The 26600-nt window shown below is 36.9% G+C and overlaps 1 protein-coding gene across 4 annotated transcripts in view; it reads right to left on the bottom strand.

Moving 5' to 3' along the window:
- The window catches only part of LOC125237032 (neural/ectodermal development factor IMP-L2-like), a 143042-nt gene that overhangs the window by 5703 nt on the left and 110739 nt on the right, over nucleotides 1-26600 (bottom strand). For 3 of the 4 annotated variants that reach the window (XM_048143954.1, XM_048143957.1, XM_048143956.1), the window contains exon 2: nucleotides 2712-2833. In XM_048143954.1, the coding sequence (XP_047999911.1) occupies nucleotides 2712-2817 (106 nt within the window). In that variant the 5' untranslated portion in view covers nucleotides 2818-2833. Of the gene's footprint in view, nucleotides 1-2711; nucleotides 2834-6593; nucleotides 6680-26600 lie in introns of those variants that run through there. The other variant, XM_048143955.1, reaches the window with a different exon arrangement.

Here is a 26600-nt window from a genome sequence, read left to right as displayed (position 1 = left end):
GTTTCGTTTTCTTTCAACCCCTTATTAGCCAAGAGTGGCACTGAAGCTTTAGTAGTTTCATGTGCTCTGCCTACCCCTTTATGGGATACAGGCGTGATTGTATGTATGTATATATGACATCTTATTTCGATTTTTGACAAGCTTTAAGTTTGACGACCGGTCTGGCCTAGCGCGTAGTACTGGTGACCCTGCCTGCTACGCCGCGGTCCCGGGTTCGAATCCCGGTAAGGACATTTATTTGCGTGAATTTAAAATTTATGGTAGCATTTACGAGCTGTGAATTTACAATATGACTTGGAAGCCGTTTAAGAACTGCAACTGTCTTTAGGTAAATTCTTAGAACAAATTAAATTATCCTCATAGAAAATAATTTAATTTTTATTTTAGTAGACACACTACTATTTTAATTATAAACTGAAATAAATGTCATATACAAAGAAAAAATGACCAAGGCCTCCAAGTGTCCAAAGCTGATTCGAACCAGCGTCCTCCGTTATCGCGACGGATGCCTCAAACCACTCGGTCATTCGGTAACGGTGGCATTAAGGGTCGAAATTTTCAAGTGTATGACACAATTATCGAAGGCTAAGGCGCCCCCCGCCATCTCTGAGATAGAACCGAAACTTTAGGTAGATGTCTAGCCTCCTTCTGCCTCCTTTTAGACTCATACCTAGTGGAAAAAAGTATTGACTATTTATGGTGAGGTTTTGGTAGCTCTGTTGGCAGAGCGCTGGAGTAGTTATCGCGGCTCACTCCGCGATTCTATTGCCGCGCTACAAGTACATGCTGAGGGCCGCGAGTTCGCGGTCCATTCAGTTGTGATGACCTTCGGCCGGCGCCATAGAACTCAATGTCGGCTGCTCGCGTGCGGTCTTTTTGTTAATGTAGGTAAGGATATAGAATGGCGGCATTTTGTGAATATCAAAGGAGTGAGCCTTCTGTACATGTACTATTATGTTTTCTGTGGTTTCACAAAGTAAAGGTATAGTATGAATTTTCTAAAATGAACTTTTCGCTTTTGCCCTAATCTGTTAAACAAAGACCTTTGTTTCTATTATTCACCGCGGCTAGCTCCCGGTTAAACGGCACGTGCTATAGTCTCAGTGTAGTTAAAAAGCAACTATCATGATAGTTATAAGGTTCAAATCCATAAAAAGCCCTTTCGGAGATAACACGTTTTGTCATCTTCAAAAAAAGTTACCTGCATACTGTAAACTGTTTAATAAATTTGAACCTTATTGCAATCATGATAGTTGCTTTTTATCTACACTGAGACTTTAGCACGTGCTGTGGAAACGGGAGCTAACCGCCGCGAATAATAAAAACAAAGGCCTTTGTTTAAAAGCGAAAAGTTCATCTCAGAAAATTCATACTATACCCAGTATTCCTCAAGGATCAGCGGCCGGAAATACGCTATTTTTACTATTTGTGAATGATCTGCCCTCTGCCATCACAAATGGACTGTCGGTGTTATTTGCAGATGACACCACCGTTGTTGTTAAAGCAAAAACACATGCGCAGTTGGCCGAGGCAATCAATGTAGCTTGTGAGCAATTACAAACATGGTTTTCATCTAATGGCCTACTGTTGAATATAGCGAAATCCAATGTGATGATATTTTCGGGACGCAACACCACAATACCTCCATGCTTAAGTAGCTGCCCAATGCCATCATGTAACGAAATCAAATTTCTTGGTTTTGTACTTGACTCGAATCTGAATTGGAAGTGCCATGTCGATCAGCTTTGTAATAGGTTGAGTAGTTCAATATTTGCATTAAAGAAACTACAAACATTGATATCACGGAAATCACTTAAAAATGTGTATTTTTCGCACTTTCACTCGTTGATGTCATACGGTACACTGATTTGGGGAAATTCCACAGAGGCCAAGAGAGTACTGATTCTCCAAAAACGTGCGATCCGTTTACTGGCTGGAATTAAACAAACATGTCACTGTAAAGAACTTTTTCAAAAGTATGGTATAATGACGCATTTTTCGTTATACATTTTTCAAGTTTTGATGTTCGTACGGAGAAACTTGTCTATGTTCAAACGCGTCGAAGTCATAGGCAAGCAGATCAGATCGACGGGAAGACTGCGAACAGTGCCGCGTCGCATGGCACTTTCATGCAAGAACCCACGAGTAATAGGCCCTACTTATTACGAACACCTACCCGCCGAATTAAGAACTGAGGTATCTGACGAAGCATTTGAACGGCAATTGAGGAACTTTTTATTGAATAATCCATTATATTCAGTAGATGAATATATGGAATTAAAATTGTAATAACCTGCTTTAAATTGTTTTGACATAGTTTTAATTCTACTATGACGATCACTATGAGATACCTACCTATTAGATTTTAATTTGACCTGTATTTTATTGTTTACATATTTACTTAATGACGGTAGTTTTGAAATACCATTTGAAATTCAAATTGTTCTTTCATGTTTTCTATTGCTTATGATTATCATTGACATAAATATTATTGTACCTCTTATATGTTTGCATGCCTAATTATAATTATCATTATTGACGATCATAATGTAAATTCATATAGGTTAACGTAGATTAATTTATACTGTAATTTATCATTATGTAATAAATAAACTAAACTAAACTAAACTATAGTATTTTTTACAGTTTTAAATGTGTTCTAAGTTTAACCAAATCTATGTTAGCTCTAATAATATGAACCTTAAACTTACAATTAGGATCAATCTTGTTGTCCAGCTCTGTGAGTAATCGCATATGTTTGTTGACATTCGCGGCTCTGCAGCCAGCCACCAGTGCGAATATTAGGAGAGCATACATCTTGGAGATTCGAGACCTGCGGACAATAGAAATAATTTAATTAGTTAATATTTGTATATATGTATGTATACAGAGTGGGGCCTGTAACAAAGGCGAAGACTTGAACTCTAGGCTATTCTCCTTATACTGATCAACATTGGTTCGGCGACTTTTAAAAATAACTTGTATTTTGATTTTTATCACCCTTGAAAGTTTTTTCTAAGAGGTAATGTATTGCGAATTCTGTTAAGTCTAAAGTGTGACAGACAACGTCAATGACAACAATAATGGCGTACATTGAAGCTAATATTTATTTTGTATGAGAAATTAAAAATTTAAAGACTTCATAATTTTTAAAAGTCACTGAACAAATGTTGATCAGTATAAGGAGAATAGCCTACAGTTCAATTCTTCGCCTTTGTTACAGGCCACACTCTGTATATATGTAATGAACTATTCATAAGAGCTTGTAATTAGGCCTACTACATCACTTGTACTTCTATATATTCTGTGCTTACATGAAGAAACATATTTTTGAGTTTGAGTTTGCGTTTGTGGCAAAGTTTTTTTTTTGTTAAAGTTAAAAAAAATCATGGCTCTCTTATGACTTAGTTGCATGTCATTGCCTTCCTATTATCAACTATTATGCATAATACAGACATATTACATTGTAGCCAGTTTCTTCACCCATGTAATGGATGTAATTTTAGAAAACGCGACGTTTAGTGCAGAAATATTATCATTAGTCTTAAGGCACTCGTTCCACAAAAGCGAGTAAATTTTTTTTGATACTACGTCGGTGGCAAACAAGCATATGGCCCGCCTGATGTAAAGCGGTCACCGCATGTGACACTGTTTGAGTTGCAGGCGTCCATAGGTTACGGTGACCGCTTTACATCAGGCGGGCCGTACGCTTGTTTGCCACCGACGTAGTATAAAAAAAAAAAAAACCTATGGACGCCTGCAACTCAAACAGCGCGTGTTCCCACCCCATTAGAAACTTGTACATTCCCTTTTGCTGTGTTAAATACACAGCAAAAAGGAGTGCACATGTTCTAAGGAGGGTTCGGGTTGCCGACGACTCAAAGGAGAATAAACGGGATAAGTCAGTTCCGTAAGTCCTCCCCTCATCAGCTCACCGCACCCTCGTTGAGCTCTGGCAGCCTTACTCACCGGCAGGAACACAACACTATGAGTAAGGTCTAGTGCTATTTGGCTGCGGTCTTCTGTAAGGCGAAGGTACTTCCCCAGTTGGGCTCTGCTCTAGATTCGAGCGAGTGCTGTGCCCTACCACACAAAGCGGAATATCATTCGCTATGCTCTACCCCCCCACAAATGCCCTACCCCCTACAATCGCTGATAGCTCATCGCTTACTAGCTATTGGTGGGATCAGTTCCTATATATATGTGTGTAGAGTTCTAAACATTCCTAGAAACCTATTAGGTACTTGGATAGTACTCGAATTTAAAAATTTGATGTTGATTTGATATACAAGCATCGAAGCTACCTTCTATCAATATGGTTGATGATATCAAATCACTAGGAATTTTGAGATCAACTTTTCAATTGGTCTTTATCAGGGGCGGCTCATTCCGCGATTCTATCGCCGAGCTACAAGTACATGCCGGCGGCCGCGAGTTCGCGGCCCATTCAGTGGTGACGACCTTCGCGCGGCGCCATAGAATTCAATGTCGACTGCTCGCGTGCGATCCGGTTGTTAATATAGGTAAGAATTTAGAATGGCGGCATTTTGTAAACATCAAAGGAGTGAGCCTTCTGTACTGGTACTATTATATATTCTGTGCTCATAGTTACACAAAAATGTATTCTCTCCTGCATTCCCAAAAGAAATAGGCAGAGCACAGTTGGTCAATTTTCAGTGCCACTCTTACCAATTAAGGGGTTAAAAAATGAAATTTTGATATTACAATGACAGGTTACTATTAGTTCATCGCCTACAACAGAATTTAACTCATATCCCACAGTCGACATCTACTACACCCACTGGAGATCAGGGGGTGGTGTAATTCTAAAATTTTTTTTTTCACAAAATAATCCAGCTTGATTCGAACAATATACTCAAGTAAAATTAGACTTAAATGCAATATGGATCGGATATGTTAGTTTCTTCAAAAAGTGTTTTCGAATATGTGTGAAAGATTTCACAATCTACGTACGATTAAGTAATTACTAGTAAATTCTTAACAAATATTAATTTCTCAGCTGGCTTTAATAAATTCTTACAAAAGCGCCCGCCAAATATATTTAGGTTATTTTTATACCAAGTCGGTGGCAAACAGGTATACGGTCCGCTTGATGGAAAGCGGTCACCGTAACCTATGGACTTAGGTACTTAGGAAACATTGTTTTTCCTGATATCCTTTGATAAAAGAATATGTTTGCAAGTAATATTAAAGGTTTTTTCAGCTATTCTCTTTACTTTCTTCTCTTTTTTTTTCTTTTTAGGTATTTTAATGTTGAATGCATACTCCTTGATAAGATAAAGCCCAAAACTTTGGCATTTATTTTTCGCAGAAAATATAGATTAATAGAAGTATAGGAAGCTGTTAGAGGAAGTTGCTAATATTATTAACACTTATTAATAATGAATTTCCTCCGATATTATGATATTTTGTCGTTATTAGTTTTCTATTTTTAGAAAATACCTCTGATATTGAAATAAATGTGATATGTTGCTTTGTAGTTACAGTAGGGAATGATATTTTTTATCGTTAATTTTCAAATAAAATTACCTATTACATGTTAGCTATACTCTGTCAAACAAGTCTGTCAGTAAATAAGAACAGAGAAAACTATAGGTATCCTTTTCTTTAGCACCCTAAAGAGAAGGATGCATATAGTTTTCTTTGTTCTTATTTACTGACAGACTTGTTTGACAGAGTATAATAACAAGAAAAAGCCTTACGTCATATTTGCATACAAAAAAGTCTAATGTTGTGAGGTGGTGAATTAATCCATACTAATATTATAAATGGGAAAGTGTGTGTGTCTGTTTGTTTGTCCGTCCTTCATGGCAAAACGGAGTGACGGATTGTCGTGATTTTTTAAGTGGAGATAGTTGGAGGGATGGAGAGTGACATAGGCTACTTTTTGTCTCTTTCTAACGCGAGCGAAGCCGCGGGTAAAAGATAGTAATATATACAAAAGATTACTTTTCAATTAAATTTACTCACTTACGGGAATAAAAATATCTAAACACCAGCACCGGTTTCAAACACTATAATTTTTGACATAATTATAATGTAATTATAAATCCAAAATGGCTATAAATTTTATCAGAGTTAGAAAATTCTCACGTATTTTTATGACACATGCCATAAATATTAATTTATGATATAATAATTAGTTACTATTAATTATGTAACTTTTATCAAGCACGTCTGTGTGATTTTTTATTTATTTTTTCTATTAAACGTGTAAGAATGTAGGTATATCTATTATGCAATAAAAACAAATATTAATCATTAGTACCTACAAGTGACCGATATTTGTAATTTAAAAAAAAGATTAAAAATTAAATATTTTTTACACTTTTCTGCCAGATCCTCGTTTATAACAACTAGTCACTAAAAGTACCTATTTTCATATAGGTAGGTACTCGTTTTTGCACCAAACTTTTATTCTTTGATTTAGTCTAAGCTAAAGCTACTACAAAAATTACTCCTTCATGAAACTAAAAAATATATCACAAATAACCGATTTTTCATTAAACATAAGTTTTAAAAAGTTACAAACTTAATTTAAAACTATTAAAACCAAAGACAACCACACGTACCTTTAAAAAAGCGCGCGAAACACAGAACACTGCACAAATTCAAAAATGGAACGTTAACTTTTTAAACGTTGAGCACTCGGGTGGTAGGCACGAAATGGGCCGGACTATGTCCGATCTCTATTTATATGCTTTCGTGCGTTCGAAATTTGAATCTCATCACGCGTTCCCGATGCATTTGGAGTGCATTTTTCAACGGTTTTTGGCGTTCAACCCTTATAGACCCATAGCTAAAATTGATTATTATTAAAATTTCTGTTTTGAAGCACTAGGTGTTTTTTTCTATTTACTTAATTATCTAATTTTAAGAAAACAAAACTTTGTTTTTAGTTTCTATAGTTTAATTGGCAATGTACCTCTATACGCGTGGAATAGATTAGATAACTAGGAATTAAGTTAATTAATATTTTAAATCTTTGTAATATTACATTTTTAGTTTGACTAAAGTTTTCTACATTTAACGCAACGTAACATTTTTAAAATTTGAAATGTTTATTCGTTGTTGAAATGTTAAAACTACCAAAAACATTTAATTTTTATTTACAAGTTTGTGTACAAGTTTCTAATGGGTCGGCAACGCGCACGTGACACCCCTTGAGTTGCGGGCGTCCATAGGTTACGGTGACCGCTTTCCATCAGGCGGGCCGTATACCTGTTTGCCACCGACGTGGTATAAAAAAAAAAAAAAAAAAATTTACACACCAAGCTTGCATAAAAACGTTACTAAGTTAACACGTCATTTATCGCAATTTATAACATAGATTCTGGTTAAACATGAACATTCCTGCCACCATTTTCAGTCTGAAAAAAAAATCGGAAGCTTTTATGTATGTATTCAAAAATGTCTTCTTCTTCTATGTATGTAAATCTTTTATGTATGTACATGATATTCAAAATAAAAAGTTTCAATACAATGGCGAACATCCCTTTAAGGGATCTCTTCCAGTTAACCTATAAAGCTTTTTGTAAAGTGATAACATTTTCAACTGAATACGAACTACGAAAGTGTCTTAACAGAGATAACTTATCTTACCTTTCTGTGATCCCATAAAGATAAGATAAGTTATCTCCGTTCTGTGTTACCACGTATTTAAGAAAAGGGCCAACTGTCTGAAGTAGGTACTTAATGACATTGGTCGTATGCTAAATTATTAATCGATATTGATTATGGTGCTCTTCCATACAATACAACTCTTTCGCTCTTCATCTCATTCACATTATTAATTTATTTATTTATTTATTTATCTATTTATTTATTTATTTATTCATTTATTTATTCATTTATTTATTTATTTATTTATTTATCTATTTATTTATTTATTGATTTCACACATAATTGCTATTTGAATTGCCAGATATCAGGTCGGAGGCCAATAGAAATATATTCAAAAGAAGACTATTTAAGTTCCTAATTGATACTTTGTAAGTGTTATTTTATTCTTAGTTATTAGCGAAGAGACTCTGATCCCACAGTCAAACTGTGTAAACCGTTTTGTGGGACACGTGTTACTGCATAAATGTACCTTTTCTGATAATAAATAAATAATAATAATTATGGTTTCATGTCACTCACACAGTCCATCCTTTTCTTTGGTTTTCCTTTTAAAATTGAAATATCTTTATTGCCACTGAAACGAATTAAAAAAAATCCTGTTTATTCCTTCCACATTCATTTGCAATACCTTTCTTGTCACTTAACTTGGAGCCACATATTTTATCACATTTTAAAACTTGTATTAGTACTTTTAAAAGCACGAAAAACTTAAGAAAATGAACTTAAAAATCACTTCCCTTTGAAACTCATATAAAATACTTGAAATAATAACCAAAAAATTAAAATTTTGGAAAAAACCCTGACATAGCGGACCGATTTTAATGAAACATGGCTAAGAACACTCCCAACTGACTCAGCTTTCAAACAAAAAAAAACTAAATCTAAATTAGATCATCTGTTCGGGAGCTACGATGTCACAGACAGACACACACACAGACAGACAAACAGACAGACAGATAGATACGTCAAACTTATAACACCCCGTCGTTTTTGCGTCGGGGGTAAAAAGCGTAACTCAAATCACCTAATCCCCTAAATTCAACCGTATATCTTCTTTGATTGAATTTAAAAACACAAATACCACACACATACGGCTGTACAATGTTCATTATGAAAGCTCATGAGATGAGGATCACAAGTATCACAACGATAAATAATTTCAATAAGTTTTTATAGCCGATTGTACCTTTCTTTCAACAGTCTACTGCTCTCCGAGACGTTTCTAAAAACCCCTTACTCGATGGGGATACGACGTTTCATAACAGAGTTCCTATGACCACCTTTTTGCTCTATAATCAGGGTGCGTAGCCGAATGGCACAAAGCTCACGAAACGAAACGCTAGTAGGTAGATATCTATCTCTATCGCTCTTGCGTATTGGCGCGACGGAGCCAGATTACCTTTCGCGGCGTTTCATTTTCGTCTCGCGTCGGAGAAATGCCATTCGGCTACGGGGCCAGGCCCCGTAGCCGAATAGCATTTCTCCGACGCCAAACGAAAGCGATACGCCGCTGGCTCTGTCGCGCCAATACGCAAGCGCGATAGAGATAGATATCTACTAGCGCTTCGTTTCGTGAGCGTTTCGTGAGCGATTGTGCCATTCGGCTAGCCACCCTGGCCCCGTAGCCGAATGGCATTTCTCCGACGCCAAACGAAAGCGATACGCCGCTGGCTCTGTCGCGCCAATACGCAAGCGCGATAGAGATAGATATCTACTAGCGCTTCGTTTCGTGAGCGTTTCGTGAGCGATTGTGCCATTCGGCTAGCCACCCTGGCCCCGTAGCCGAATGGCATTTCTCCGACGCCAAACGAAAGCGATACGCCGCTGGCTCTGTCGCGCCAATACGCAAGCGCGATAGAGATAGATATCTACTAGCGCTTCGTTTCGTGAGCGTTTCGTGAGCGATTGTGCCATTCGGCTAGCCACCCTGATCAGCTCCATGATACCATAATATTGCATTTTCACGTAATTTACTTATGTGTTCAAAATTTCAGCTCAATCGGAAACCGGGAAGTGGGTCAAATTTAGCTTCTACCACAGAATATATAATAGTACAAGCTTAGATATTTGATACCACACACACACACAGCACAGCACAGCACAGATATTTGTTCCTGAGTCATGGCTGTTTTCTATGTATATAAGTATTTATATATTATATATATCGTTGTCTGAGTACCCACAACACAAGCCTTCTTGAGCTTACCGTGGGCCTCAGTCAATCTGTGTAAGAATGCCCTATAATATTTATTTATTTATTTTTATTTATTCTACGTTTTGACGCACACTAACATACTAACAAGTAATAAGGCGAGTTGAATAAAAGCTTGTAAAAATGTCTTATCTCTATACGATATAAGATACCTACGACATTTGTTTATCGAGTATAGAGTCTGCAACGTAATTTTCAGTACATTTTAGACTACCACGAGTTTCAACTTATGTAAAATTCTAGCTTTTGCCCGCGGCTTCGCTTGCGTTAGAAAGAGACAAAAAGTAGCCTATGTCACTATCCATCCCTTCAACTTAAAAAATCACGTCAATTCGTCGCTCCGTTTCGCCGTGAAAGACGGACAAACAAACAGACACACACCCTTTCCCATTTATACACCGCGTTTTTTTTGTTTTCCGTTAAATTCGACATGTCGTTAGGTTCGTTATCAGAAACCACATTGTATATCACTTTTAGTTAAATTCGCAAAAAAATCTTTTTTATCGTTTTCATACATAATATATGAATTAATTAGTGTGAGAGACCCTTAAGAATATTATTCAAGTTAGTGTCAAGTGATTGACGGCACATGTCAAAACAAATAACATTAGGAAGTGGTAAAGACTGACACACACGTGTTCAGTAATTATTTTTATTTTTTTAATAACTCGATAACCGTAAGTGCGTTTTCACATTATCCGATCCGATATCGGATGTCGGACCGGTATCCCATCCCATACATTATAGGCGCCATCTTGGATTTTTTCCATTGAAATCCTTCCGACATCCGATATCGGATCGGATAATGTGAAAACGCACTAAGAGGTAAGACGCTAGTTTCTTAGAAAAATTAAATGTATTTGATCTAAAGAACCATCCCTTAAAGTTAACGGAATTCAATAAAAACAGGGTGTATATTAAGTATGGATGTTACTCGACAACGAAAACATCAAGAATATAACATTTGAGAAAGTTTTTAGAACCAAAAATTACATAAGTAGGAACATATTAACCCCCGACGCAAAAACGACGGGGTGTTATAAGTTTGACGTGTCGGTCTGTTTGTCTATCTGTCTATCTGTGTGTGTGTCTGTCTGTGGCGTAGCTCCAGAACGGATGAACCGATTTAGATTTAGTTTTTTTTGTTTGAAAGCTGAGTTAGTTGGGAGTGTTCTTAGCCATGTTTCATGAAAATCAGTCCACTACGTCGGAGGTTTTTCAAATTTTTAATTTTGTGATTAGATTAGTTCGTGATATACCCTATCGAGTAACTTATACTAAGCGAATAAAAACTGAGGATTTCTGACAAAGAAATAGTTATTTGTTATACAAGGGGGCAAAGTTGTATTTTAACGCCGAGTGTGGAATTGAAAAACGAGCAAGTGAAAGGAGAATCCTGAACTTGCGAGTTTTTAACACACGAGAAGTAAAATACATTTGCACCCGAGTGTAACACAAAACTTTCCCCTCACTATAGCGAGGAAACTACAACGCAAATAATTTTTAAGAAAAAAAAAACCGCCTTCCTTTGGGGTTTTGGTGATAAATACTTTCAAATGTTGGATTATGTTATCAATTCGTCTGTATATTTTTTAATGTTTGTTATTCGATATCTCCGTCATTTCTGAACCAATTTTGAAATTTGGATGATTCTGAAGTTAATTACAGATGATAATTATTATCAAAACGGAACTCTAACCAGGGGCGGCTCACTCTTCATCAGCAGTTCCACTGCACCAAATGTCACTGTTCTGGACGTAAGTGCATGCTGTTCTTATAAAAATACCAAAGTCACTATAAGTATGCCGTTCAGATTTGAGGAGTTCCGTTCTGACTATCATCAGCAGTTCCACTGCACCAAATGTCACTGTTCTGGACGTAAGTGTAAGCTGTTCTTATAAAAATACCAATACCAAAGTGTGTGCCGTTCAGATTTGAGGAGTTCCATTCTGACCATCATCAGGAGTTCCACTGCACCAAATGTCACTGTTTCGTACGTAAATGCATGCTGTTCCTTTAAAAACACAAAAATCACCATATGTATGCCTTTCAGATTTGAGGAGTTCCCTCGATTTCTCCAGGATTCCATCATCAGAACTGGGTTCTGAGAAAAATGGGACCAATCTGTATGCATATACATTTAATCAAAAAAAAAATTCAAAATCGGTCCAGTAACGACGGAGATATCGAGGAACAAACATTAAAAAAAATAAAAAAAAAAAAACAAAAAAAAATACAGACGAATTGAGAACCCCTTCCTTTGAGATTTGGAAGGCGGTTAAAAATGCGTTATCACTGCTTCCAGTAGTTCCACAGGTGGTAAATCATCTTTTTGAGAACTGCTGATACAGGCGTAATTAAACCTTCACAATATTGTCCGCCTTTCACGGCAAAACGGACCGATGAATTGTCGTGATTTTTTAAGTGGAGATAGTTGAAGGGATGAAGAGTGACATAGGCTACTTTTTGTCTCTTTCTAACGCGAGCGAAGCCGCGGGCAAAAGCTAGTACTTAATAAATATAAGTAACATGCATACATTTTCCATTATTCTTCAACATTAAATAATTAAGAATTGTAATTAATAATAATACTCAAATACTCGTGTCCATCATCCTTCTTGCGTTATCCCGGCATTTGGCGCGGCTCATGGGAGCCTGGGTCCGCTGTGACAACTAATCCCAAAATTTGGCATAGGCACTAGTTTCACGAAAGCAACTGCCATCTGACCTTCCAACCCAAAGGGTAACTAGGCCTTATTGGAATTAGTCCGGTTTCTTCACGATGTTTTCCTTCACCGAAACGCGACTGGCAAATATCAAATGACATTTCGCACATAAGTTCCGAAAAACTCATTGGTTCGTACCAATTGTACCGGTTTCGGGTTGAAAGTCGCACGCTCTTACCGCTGGCCACCAGCGCTTCTATAATCTATCTCAAATACTCGTGTTGTCTCTTCTATATTCGTCGATTGAATGTTGTGCTTTGTTTGATAAGAACGTAATAGTTATTTGTTATACAAGGGGGCAAAGTTGTATTTTAACGCCGAGTGTGGAATTGAAAAACGAGCAAGTGAAAGGATTCTATAGTTGAACCACTCGCGAATAGAATCCTGAACTTGCGAGTTTTTTAACACACGAGAAGTAAAATACATTTGCACCCGAGTGTAACACAAAACTTTTCCCCTCACTGTAGCGAGGAAACTACAACGCAAAAAATGCGTTTATCACTGCTTCCAGTAGTTCCACAGGCGGTAAATCAGTTTTATTACTAGATTCACCTACTTTTATCAATTTTAAAGCAGTTAATTTGACTTTATTCAAGGTCAAATTACTTTACCCACTAGTGGATAAAATGCGTTTTTACCCGCTGGTATTAAAGGACAAAACACGTGTTTCCGAGCTAGTGAGGGGAAAATAGTTGTTTCTTAAAGAGTTCGATGTGAATATTATGTTTGCGTATACTAAAACGTTGAAAGCTCATGGTAAGGCCTTCTTCAGTCCATATTATTTCCATAATATATTTATTTACTATATTTACTCGCGACCTCTGTCGGCCACGTTCTGGAACAGCCAACCCCGGGGCCCGTACTTCTGTATTCGGAATGACAAATCGATTGATAATCGATTCGGAATGTCAAATCGATTGCTAATCGATTCGACGACGAGATTTTATTCTTGTAGTGCTTTGAAAATATACGTTTTAGATAAGTTTTAGTATTTTTGTGGAGTAAAAAAATGTTTATATTTATTCACCTACTTCTGAAGGTCGCGGGTTCGAACCCCGGCTCGTACCAATTAGTTTTTCGGGTCTTATGTGAGAAATGTCATTTGATATTTGCCAGTCGCTTTTCGGTGAAGGAAAACATCGTGAGGACACCGGACTAATTCCAACATCGAGGACATACCCAATAGAGTGGTAATATGGGGCTGTCCATCTGCGCAACGGATATGTGATTTGTCACTTATAAATGTTAGCGCACGCTCTCACTAAAACAGTACAAAACCAGTATTGGATCCGTGCGTACGTCTCTGCGAATTACGAAATAAATTATAGTTTGTTTTACTATTATTATAATGGCGTGCTGTTCTATTCAGTTTCGTAAAAAAAACAGCAAAACATCTGACTTTAAAACATAAGGAATAACTTTTCATCGGTAAGTTACGATTTTAAATTATAAACTACTTTATATTAAATTTTGTCCGGAGGCCAAGTTAAACTGGACAACAAAAGTGAAAGGTGATGACGCAGGCTAGACGTATGTCGTTATCTCTTGCTTCCACGTAACTCAATTCACATCACACCATCTCTTTCCAGTCTGCACTAGTGTTGTACATGCTTAATTTATAGCATCAAGTGGTGTATCGATATTTAAGTAATGAGTAAGGAATATTATTGTGTGTACCTACTACATAATGAACACACTCTATTTAAATAAAGAAACGAGAAAGTTATATTGCACTAATGTTTGCTTTAATGGTTTATGTCGAATATTTGTATATTATCGATTATGTTAAGCTTGATTGATTATTTATTTATTTAATCTTTATTGTATATTAGGTACCTAATTCCTAGGTGTAATTAGATATGTTTTGGGTATATTTAGGTGACAGGATTTCGTAAAATCTCTGATATATGTATTAATTTAAATATTACGTTCAAGTAATTTGTAAAATAATAAATTGCTATTTAAATCGAAATAAAAAACACAACTTGAGAAACTCGAAGATACATAGAATCGTCCCACGATAAGTTTGCAATGATTTTCACAGCCTCGCCAGTGCAGATGTTATTTTAAACGTCAAACTTTGATGAAATTATGACGTTTACTTAACCCTTGCAGAGGCGGGGCTATTAAAACCTATGCAGACTTATCGTGGGACGATTCTAATTAGGGATTGGAAAATTTCATAACTTTTACTTAAAATAATTATAAGTAATCTGATTATTATACCATTTTTACTTCCAAGAAAATATAGTTTTCCCTTTTTGTATACCGTGTTTTATACTTATAATAATATATAGTAGTATGTAATAGATTTCTGCTCCACCGTGTGTGCATGCAATGTTACGGACTTTTGGGGCTAGCACACACGGTGGTGCATAAAGCGCGTAAGGGGTTAAAATATCCTTATCGATAAACCTTACTTACGCACTACCTCATCCCTAGCACCTATTACTTGACCTTGTATTAGCCAATGGGAGCGCAGTGAGAGGGGATATGAGTAGCCGCGAGTTGGCGGAATCGTTCTCGAACAAATTAAATAACATTTCTGCTCTATTAGGGTATGTACTCGATGAATTCCAATGAGGCCTAGTTACACAGAAGATCAGATGGCAGTCGCGCGCTTTCGTAAAACTAGTGCCTAAGCCAAATCTCTGGATTGGTTGTCAAAAGCGGACCCCAGGCTCTAATGAGCCGTGGCGAATGCCGGGATTACGCTAGGAGGATGATTCATGAGGATGATGATAGGTGTCAAAGATGCGTAGAAATCCACACTAATATTATAAATGGGAAAGTGTGTGTCTGTTTGTTTGTCCGTCCTTCGCAAAACGGAGCTACGAATTGACGTAATTTTTTAAGTGCAGATAGTTGAAGGGATGGAGAGTGACATAGGCTACTTTTTGTCTCTTTCTAACGCGAGCGAAGCCGCGGGCAAAAGCTAGTTTAAAATATTATCCTATAATAAATAGATATTTGAGAGAAATTAAGAATAGTTAAAAATGGATCAAACGGATCACAAGAATTTTGTTCTTAAATATCATACTACGATTATTACGTATAGTAGTTAACTAGTTTATAAGTAGCACTTTTCAGTTCAAAGACTACTTAATTTATTTTTACGAGAAGGAACCAAAATATAAATATCAACTACAAAAATAGAAATTTAAATGAATTGCGTAATAGCTATGCGACTTTTTCTCTTTTGTAAGAATATACTTTTTGCATAAAACATAGTTTTTTATAATGGTTGCTTAAATTTTTGACCGGGGTTAAATCATTATGTAATATATGTTTTTTTGTAAATTATTCAGATTTTCCGAAAATTGCTAGTAAAATGACGATTTAGAAATGATAATGAAACAGAACTGAACAGAATTATGAACTTACAATAGTACATTGTGTTGTGCAACAAGGGGAGGAAGTTGAATATTACTAACGAGAGTAAGTTAAATAGCAACGGCTTGCCGGAGCGATTTAAAGACCCGAGTTAGTAATATTCATACTCCCCGAGTTACACACAATGTTTTTCATCACACTCGCAATGTAAAAAATATGTAAATAGATTTAAAAAAGTTAAGTACGGTACAAGAAATTTCATAATTCCCTTGGGAGAACGATTTTTCTATAACTCACGCTCCGGCTGCGTGTAATAGCACATTTAAAGTGCGGGTGAAGACTAAACTTAAAAGCTAGCTAATGTCTAAAATAGGCCCTTGAGGTTATTGTACCAAGGATACTGGCGACATTTCCTCGCTGTATCGCAATGTATGGATTGTATTTGTGTGTAAATAAATTGCACGTTCTATCAATTCAGAATGACATCATAACTCCTTAAAAAATGAGGGTAATGTGATACAGGACCATTTAAATAAAGTTAGTTTTTCTTCCTATTGCTTATACTTTTAAAGTGAACTGAGCATACAAAAATGTAGCAAAAAAAGTAATACAAACAGCAGTTGTACTTACACAGACACAAAAAAAACCCTAAACAAAAAAAAACACGAACATTTTTTTACCACCCCATCTGGTAAAGGCTCTTTTTTTATAAATTGCATGTTATCCACAAGAGTGCAAAGTAATTTAATACAATAAAATTATTAACTTGATGTCTTAAGCTAGCCGGTAGAATTAACCTATAAATGATGATTTTGAGTCATAAATATTGGATAAATTGATACATTTGATTTATTTTGATGTTTTACAGTCTGTATTTTGTTGGTGCTGGTGTGGTGAAAATTTTTGTTAAACCTTCGTGCCTTAAACCTCTCGCAACGCTCAAGATTCCACTTCTTGAACCACTCGCTACGGTCGCGGTTTAATATTGGCATCTTTCGCTTGCTCGGGTATCAATACTAGCACGTGCGGTTAAACAACTACTTTGCCCTCTTGTAAGACAATAGTTATTTGTTATACAAGGGGGCAAAGTTGTATTTTAACGCCGAGTGTGGAATTGAAAAACGAGCAAGTGAAAGGAGTCTATAGTTCTCTCGCTTCGCTCGTGGTTCAAGAATAGAATCCTGATCTTGCGAGTTTTTTAACACACGAGAAGTAAAATACATTTGCACCCGAGTGTAACACAAAACTTTTCCTCTCACTATAGCGAGGAAACTACAACGCAAAAAATGCGTTTATCACTGCTTCCAGATGGTAAATCATCTTTATTACTAGATTCGCCTGCTTTTATCAATTTTAAAGCAGTTAATTTGACTTTATTCAAGGTCAAATTACTTTACCAACTAGTGGATAAAATGCGTTTTTACCCGCTGGTATTAAAGGACAAAACACGTGTTTCCGAGCTAGTGAGGGGAAAAATAACTATTTTCCGTCCGATTCGTATCCGAGAAAATAAGATCCGTCGTAGCCGTAGAACTATTTTGTATCTTAATGTACGCACCAAATCCGATCTCCGTCATCCGATTTCTTTCCGTCATTCTTCGGATGTACTCGTAGTACGTAAAAAGCTGCGTACCGTGTAGGTATAGCTGCAAAAGTGCATGGCGCATATCCCAATTAATTCATTCATCTTTTTTTCATGAAAATTTGCAGCTCACTGCACATTACCATTTGATAAGCGAGGCCGTTTTCACATTATCCGATCCGATATCGGATGTCGGAAGGATTTCGATAGAAAAAATCCAACATGGCGCCTGTAATGTATGGGATATCGGTCCGACATCCGATATCGGATCGGATAATGTGAAAACGCACTTTATAATATATTGACCGGTATATATACGGATCACCGTATATATACCGGTCAATATGCCAGGACAGTAGTCGAAATCGGCCAGGACAGTATGATATGATATGATCTAAATGATATACGATAATTTTGTTTGTTTCTCTCGCGCCTATACAGCTACGGGGAATCAATGCACGATATTTGAATGATATTTTTTAGATGTCTTAATGTTATTTGTACTATATAGGTTCGAATTGACCTGTAGGGTAGGTAATTGAAGGTAATCATACCTTTTTGATTTTTATTGAGGTCCCGATATTTCGACGCAGTTGCATGCATCATGATCACGGGAAACTGAAGACGGCGGGTAGATGATAAAGTTGCGTAGTCAGCAATAATGTGTAAAGCTGAATTTAGACGAGCAAGTTATTGCTGCAAGTTTTGAGACAGAAGTATACCTATGCAAGAAAAAGATGCAGATATTTGCCATTCACTCTTAGCTATAGCTGCGTCACAGAACTTGCAGCAATAACTTGCTGGTCTAAACACAGCTTTATAGTTCCCTTATTTACAAGACTGTTCAAGCATCTTTGCAGATTATAGTTGCAGTTTACATCGGTTGTGATGGCTGTACAGTCAACCAATTGGAACCCTAGGCCACTGTAGAACTATGTCATAGTGACGTTATAAATCAGATTGTAAGAAATCTCTTACTGCTTGTCATTTTGACATGGTTATAGAGTGGCCTAGGGCTGCAATTGGTTGACTGTACGGTCATGATTTCTGTACCTTCTCGCTTTAAATCGTTTGACAATAATGTGTCGCTTAACTCCAAAACTGGGTAAATCCATTCTGCTATAAGGTTGATTCACTTTTAGAACATATTATATTTTTTATATATTCAACCTTAAAGCAGAATGGATTTACCCAGGTTTGAAGTTAAGCGATACAATTTCGTTATGATATTTCAAACAAGACGTTAATGTGACAAGGTATAGAAATCATCACATTTTGATCACAAATGTTCCTTGACTTTTATTTTTCATTTTTATTTATTCTATATTAAAAATCTTACATTTATTCATACACCAAAGTGTCATGAAACCCTGTCAGGTTTGTGTTGACACTCGATTCGTGGATACATTTTACATTTAATTTATTGTGATACATAGGATAAATTAAAATGAGGGGGCCCAGCAGCTCTACGGAGTTGCTTTTGCTTGAGTTGGTACAACCGAAGCTCATCGTGCTTTACCATGCCCTTTCGCAAGCTATTGGAACGTAAGTTTTGTTTGGTTGGGTTGATTTTTTTAAATCTCTCGACACTTCAAAAACTGAATGCTTCCAAAATTGTTCTACCTCTTTGTGTTTTTTCTAGACTCGCCCACGCATACTGCACAAAATACTCCAAACCCAATTAATCTTCATCAATTAGACTGTAATATAAACATTAAACAGACCCGATGGATCGCAGAAATCTTTCGACGGGCATAAACTATTTTCTCTATCGGGAAAATAAACAAAGTCTCAATAAATCGCGCTTGTTTAAGTGTCGGGTACACGTGGGGGGAGTGGGGGGTCATTCAACTTAAAGCCAGAAATATATGACTATTAATTTTTTTTTTAATCGGGACTTAATCGCGTATGACTACATATTAAACTGACCTCCAACGTTTCAGGGACGGCGTTGTCTCCGTGGTCTCGGAGAAGACTGGCTTGAAATGACATCAACACCTTCTGAGCCGCGCGAGTTTTTCGAACTACCCGCACTCGGTTTTGATTATCAACTTGAACTGTTTGCGCACTAGGGATGTTACTCTGTCGACACACAACACTGACGATATTCGATTTAACGACTGTCGATATCATTTTCCTTTTACACTTATTAATGACAGGATTCCATGTGGATGAGATCCTAAAACCTTCGTCCCGATTGAAATTGCGATGTTTTTTGATTTCAATGGCTTCACGCATTTTTCTACTGTAGAAATGGCGTTCCGTGGAAAGGACTTTATTTATTTATTATTTATTTATTTAAACTTTATTGCACATAAATAAAAAATGTACAAATGGCGGACTTTAGGGTCGATTTTAAAAATAATTATGTGTAATAATCGTGAAAGTTTAAATGAGTGTTTTATATGACTATTGTTAAGAGGGCGCTGTTATTGATGTATGCTGTGACAGTTCAGTATGGTATGATGAAAATAGTTCTAATGAAATTACGCAAGATGGCGCGTAGTCATACTTATATTTCTGGTCAGGCCCCGTAGCCGAATGGCATTCTACGAAACGAAAACGAAACGCCGCGAAAGGTAGTCTGGCTCTGTTGCGCCAATACGCATGAGCGATAGAGATAGATATCTACGAGCGTTTCGTTTCGTGAGCGTTTGTGCCAATCGCCTACGTACGCAGGCTTTAGGGGAAGGTTGCGATCATTGGACCACTTAACTTCACTGTTCTATAATTTATAGATTTTATGTCAAAAAAATAAAATTAGTTTGATACGTTTTAATTCTTGACATGTTACGAATTACATTCACAATAAAAAAAGTATAATAAAGGAGAATGGGAAATTTGTCCCATGAGTGTATACAGGTGGGACATAACTCGTTTGAAGGGCTTATTAATAGCATTATTTTGTTGTATGACACCAACTTTGGATCACTTGCAGGGACTGAATTATTTAAAAAAAATATGTCGCATATAATCTATCATATCGCATGTGTTAAGAAAATTAACTACTTAAGTGATCTACATTTTTTTTTATATCTCGGTCCCTGTAAGTTATCTGAGGTTGATCCCATACATCGAATTAATACCAATTAAGAGCTTTAAAACAAGATGTGTTTCATGAGTACTCATTCTCCTTTAGAGAAAAATCGTGAAAAGGTTTTCATAGTCTGTTATATTTCTTGCAGCAGAGTTGTCTTCATTGGATCACAAAATCGCCATCAATTGACTTTTGCAATTGACATACATACAACATACATACAATCACGCCTGTATCCCATAAAGGGGTAGGCAGAACACATGAAACTACTAAAGCTTCAGTGCCACTCTTGGCAAATAAGGGGTTGAAAGAAAACGAAACAATTTTTTGCAATTGAATGGGAAATTTTCGCCAAAAACACAGAAAACAATGTCTCCCAGATTCCCATCAAAATGCCGATGAACCGATTCAGAGCTATAATCGCGCAGAATTCGCATTAAGCGATGTTTTCAAACAGCATACCGAAGATTTCTAGAAACTATGCAATACGAAATAACCTATTAATAATTAGTTAATTTTACTTGGTAGTAAGAGGAGCGTAATTCTGGTAATACGTAAGTTGATTTCGTAGTAATCGTGAAATTGCGATATGTTGTAGCTACTCCTTACTCGAAAGCAATAGTAGGTACATTACATCACCGGCCGGGAAAATGAGGATTTCCGGCCAAGTCGGAGGGACACGAGGCCGGGAATCCGTTTTCACGCCGAATAAAAAAATACAAAAAAGTTGCTTTGCAAGGCCTAGGCCTGAAAAGTAGGCCTGCAGGCCTCTGGAGTTATTGCGCCGGAAAACGATACTTCCGAGTCCCTTATAAGGAACGTAAAGACTTTTTCTCAAACATGCAATGAAATATTGTCTTTACGTTCCTTAAAATGGGCTGGGAAGTATCGCTTTTTGGGCGCAACAACTCGAGAGGACTGTAAAGGGATTTCATATTATTTTTTAGGCCTAGGCCTGCAAAGTAACTGTTTTTTATAAAATATTGTCCTTTAGAGCATTTTTTTTTTATTTCATTGTATGTTTGAGAAAAGCGCTATACCTACATGCCTCGGCGTGAAAACGGATTCCCGGCCTCATATCCCTATCCGGCCTCGCTCGCACGCTCGCTCGGCCGTATATACCCACTTGGCCGGAAATCCTCATTTTCCCGGCCTCTGATGTAATGTACTATTTTTTTACAAGTAGGTACATTATTTGACGTTTTCTATCACTCACTGCATCACCTACTCAAATCAGTTGTTTTTTGTGTCTTGTCTCCACTACCCAAAGGTTGTCTGGAAGAGATCGCTCTTTAGCGATAAGACCGCCTGTTGTCTACCATAGTTAATTAAAATTATGTGATGTAATCTTGTTATATTGGTGAACAATAAAGAATATTTGTATTGTATTTGTATTGTACATTATTAATTTAATAATAACCATTGAAACATAATAAAAACCCTTTAATAAAAATCTTACAAATAAATAAAACTAAATTATAACTAAATAACTACTCAAAAATAAACTTATGATAAATAATACTGCATGTTTGAGAAATGATTAAGTTTTTGATTTACTAGGAGGCAAAGTTGTTGATTAACCGCACGTGTCAAAACTGATACCCGAGCAAGCGAAGCGAAAGACTCCAGTATTTTAGAATGTGGAATCTTGAGCGTTGAGAGGGTTTTGTAGGTTTTTTTTTAATACCACGTCGGTGGCAAACAGGTATACGGCCCGTCTGATGGAAAGCATAAATAAGCATAAGCAAAGGTACCACATAAACGCATTATTTTAGAGAATAATTTGTCTTCGAAATGTTTTTCCATCACATGAACACATTATTTACGTAGACTTTTTTTTAATATGACATTTTTAATAAGTTTAATTGCCATTAATTTACTGTATCTATTTCTCATTCATTTAATTTCGACACATATTTAATATCCTTAATTTTGACTTTTTGACACTGACATATCAAAATGATATATATATATATATATTTATATATGTAGGACATTCTTACACAGATTGACTGAGGTCCACGGTAAGCTCAAGAAGGCCAGTGTTGCGTTTACTTATATACATAGAAAACATCCATGACTGAAGAACAAATATCTGTGCTAATCACACAAAGAAATGCCCTTACCGGGATTCGAACCCGGGACCGCGGCGTAGCAGGCAGGGTCACTACGCGCTAGGCCAAACCGGTCGTCAAAATCGATATCTCGAGCTAATTTTTGACGTATTGTAAAGATCGATTTGAGTCCATTATATCGTGAATTCCTCGGAAAACCAAGTGCAAAGTCTAGAGCGTCTCCCAGACCTCCCAGTTAACCTTAGGGCAATGATATTGCATGTGCAAACTGGGTCTGCAGTCAAATGACACGAACACATGATGCAAGAATCGAACTTGGGAACTGCAATGTGGGTAGTTCTGTATTGGCGTAAGTGACACATCGCCTGAAACTTTAATACTCGGTGAAATAACCGATACGACCTTCAAACCTTCAAGAAAAGAGCGTACACCCATCTGCTGCTTAAGTTGATTTCGTAGTAATCGTGAAATAGCGATATGTTGTAGCTACTCCTTACTCGAAAGCAATAGTAGGTACATTACATCACCGTCCGGGAAAATGAGGATTTCCGGCCAAGTGGGAGCGACACGAGGCCGGGAATCCGTTTTCACGCCGAATAAAAAAATACAAAAAAAAACCCCACCCCAAGACGTGTGTACATAAGGAAAGGCATGGAAAGATTTGCGATGTCCGGCGTGGCTTCCGTAGCTCAATTGGTTAAGAGCCTTGCACGGATTGCAAATGATGCGGGTTCAAGTCCCGCCGGAAGCGTAAATTTTTCCATTTTTTCCTTTAATATAAAAATGTTTAGAATCGTTAGCAGACGTTTCTGCTTGTTAAAAATAAATTTAGTATGGGTTAGCACATCGTTACTGGTGAATTCTCAATATATGTAACTTGAGACTCCAGTGCCGTTACAAGATGTAATAGTCTGTCGGTAGATGGCGCTAGACGTCACCCCAAGACGTGTGTACATAAGGAAAGGCATGGAAAGATTTGCGATGTCCGGCGTGGCTTCCGTAGCTCAATTGGTTAAGAGCCTTGCACGGATTGCAAATGATGCGGGTTCAAGTCCCGCCGGAAGCGTAAATTTTTCCATTTTTTCCTTTAATATAAAAATGTTTAAATACAAAAAAGTTGCTTTGCAAGGCCTAGGCCAGAAAAGTAGACCTGCAGGCTTACTTTTCAGGCCTAGGCTTCCGAGTCTTATAAGGAACGTAAGGACAACACTTCTGGTGTTTCGTTTGTCCATGGGCGGCAGTGATCGCTTACCGTCAGGCGTCCTGTCTGCTCGTTTGCCTCCTATAATCCCATAAAAAAGGACCGTTCAAACTTTGCATAGTAACGTCAGCAAAAAACCGTTTTTTTTCACATGATATACTTGTTCTTTAAAAGTCACTTTTTTTTTATAATTGTGTCCCCCTGCTGGGCAAAGGCCTCCCCTTTCTTCCGCCACTCATCACGATTTGCCGCCTGCTCCGGCCAGTCGCTGCAAAATGCGTCGAGGTCATCCCGCCATCTTTTCTTTGGCCTACCTCTGCCCCGGCTAATCAGTGGTGTCCAGTCGGTAGCCAATTTGGCCCACCGATCTGGCCCAGTCACTTACGCCATTTTATAACTGATGTAACATTGCAACTACGTGACTTTATACACGGACAGACAGACCGACGACGTATCAATTAACATACATAGTAACACCACACGGTAAAAACAATCTTATTCGTAAAGAATTAAAGGTTAAAACTGCCTGAAGATACAACGATCATTCATCAATTCGTCGGTCAATTGAAAATGGGCTATAAAACAGTAAAATAAAGTTTATTTTTCAATGATTTAAGGTGTAAACCTCTAAGGCAACTAATTGTATTTCTATTTTTTGGATTTTGAACTGTATTTAAAGGTTGTTAAGGGGGTATTTTCGTTGTATATGGTTGTAGCGGTATTTTTCCCTATTGGGACTAGTAATAGGCCAGTTTTTAAGATAATTATCTTTTACGTAGAAATAAGGGATTAGTCATAGACCTGAGAGTTTCCTGTTCAAGATATTGGCATTATATAATTGCTTTTTCTTGTGATAAAAAAACGGACCCTTTTTTTCTATCTCGGTGTTTTACCTAGGCTCATGGGAGTCTAGAATTTTGTTTGTTGATTATTCCCATAAGTTAGTGTAGGCACTAGTCTTTACCAAAGCTATTGCCTATCTATCTTAGGTGGTGAACTAAATCTTAGGGAGATTGGTCTGGTTTTTTGACGATGTTTTTTTTTGTTTCATCGAAAACTGAGGAAATATTTTATGAATTATATTTCAAAAAACTCATTCATACGACCTGAGGTTTCAAACCGAATTTCAGAAAAAAGAAAACGATAATTCAAATTTGGAAAAAAAAAACAATTGGGCAAAAACTAATTGAAGTTGAGATCCATTCATCTACTTCAAAGTTATATGAGGAGTGTCTTTTCAAAAAGACTTATATCTATAAGTCAACAGACGTAATTTTTATCTATGTCTTCCTAGAAAAATAACCATGGTTGACTTACAGAAATAAGTCCTTTTTGAAAAGACACTCCTCATATAACCACAAAATTAAAATTTTGGAAAAACCCCCGACCGCGACATAGTGGACCGATTTTCATGAAACATGGCTAAGAACACACCCGACTAACTCAGCTTTCAGACAAAAAAAACTAAATCAAAATCGGTTCATCCGTTCGGGAGCTACGATGCTACAAACAGACACATACACAGAAAGACAGACAAACAGACAGGCAGACACGTCAAACTTATAACACCCCTTCGTTTTTGCGTCGGGGGTTAAAAAAGGTCTTAAAAAGTAAACAACTAAAACTACAGTCAACATGTAAAACTGGCATGGACCGACAAACACACATACACACTTTCCCATTTATAATATTAGTTTGGATATATGTATATAAATAGTATCTATTCATTTGTGTATTGTTTAATTTGATTGTAAAATAAACACTTTTACAAATGTATCTATTTAATTAAGTATACTTAATATTAGTTCACGTGCCCATGTTTGTATAATTTTATGACATGTTTACACATCATAGTTTACACATTGTTAAATCGTATTTACATACATATAATATACGTATTATAAATTATTATTTACATTTGGACTGTAGGCAGGTCATTGACTTTGGTAAAGTATTATTACAATCAGGCAAATTCAATATCAAATATACCTAATAGTAATCCATACTAAACAGCTTAACAGCCACTGGGCAGAAAGCGGTGTACACCTCTTGACACCCTTGAGTTCTCACACCGGTGTTGCCCTTGAGCCATCTTGGATGTCGCTTTTTGTGGGGGCCCATCTTGTGGGGACGAGTCACCGTCTGCCGGAAATAAAATTGGATACCGTTTTATTAGACAGGCGTCCGGTTTTTTATCCATAGCCCAGTATTTAGTCCATCACTTTTATCAAAATAGACCAGTTCATTTTAGATTCCATTAACTCTCAAATAGTCCTTACACCCTGGCGGGTGTTGCCTCTGCGTGTGTCCCATGATAGCTACGGGCAAGGGCAACATCCGCTCGGTGTATCCCTTACATTTCATTAAAGTGTCGAAAAGGTTTCTACGTGTTGGCTTCGGCCCCACGCACGCCTCCCAAAGGTCCGGAAAACCATTGTTCCGTGATGGGAAAGACATCCATACTAATATTATAAATGGGAAAAGATGTTTGTCCGTCTTTCACGGCAAAACGGAGCGACAAATTGACGTGATTTTTTAAGTGGAGATAGTTGAAGGGATAGAGAGTGACATAGGGAACTTTTTATCTCTTTCTAACGCGAGCGAAGCCGCGAGCAAAAGCTAGTAAACTATAACTGTGAAACTGCCGCTGATGGTATTTCCGGACCGACACGACCTTCAAGAAAATTTAATTTAATTTATTTATTCAAATACGTAAGTTTACAGTACTTAACCAAAACACTTACATATTAAATTAAAAGTACTTAATTACATTAAATTTCATGCATGTCA

This window comes from Leguminivora glycinivorella, chromosome 20 (assembly GCF_023078275.1).
Source record: "Leguminivora glycinivorella isolate SPB_JAAS2020 chromosome 20, LegGlyc_1.1, whole genome shotgun sequence".
Lineage (NCBI taxonomy): Eukaryota > Metazoa > Arthropoda > Insecta > Lepidoptera > Tortricidae > Leguminivora > Leguminivora glycinivorella.
This window is presented reverse-complemented; position numbering and strand designations above follow the sequence as displayed.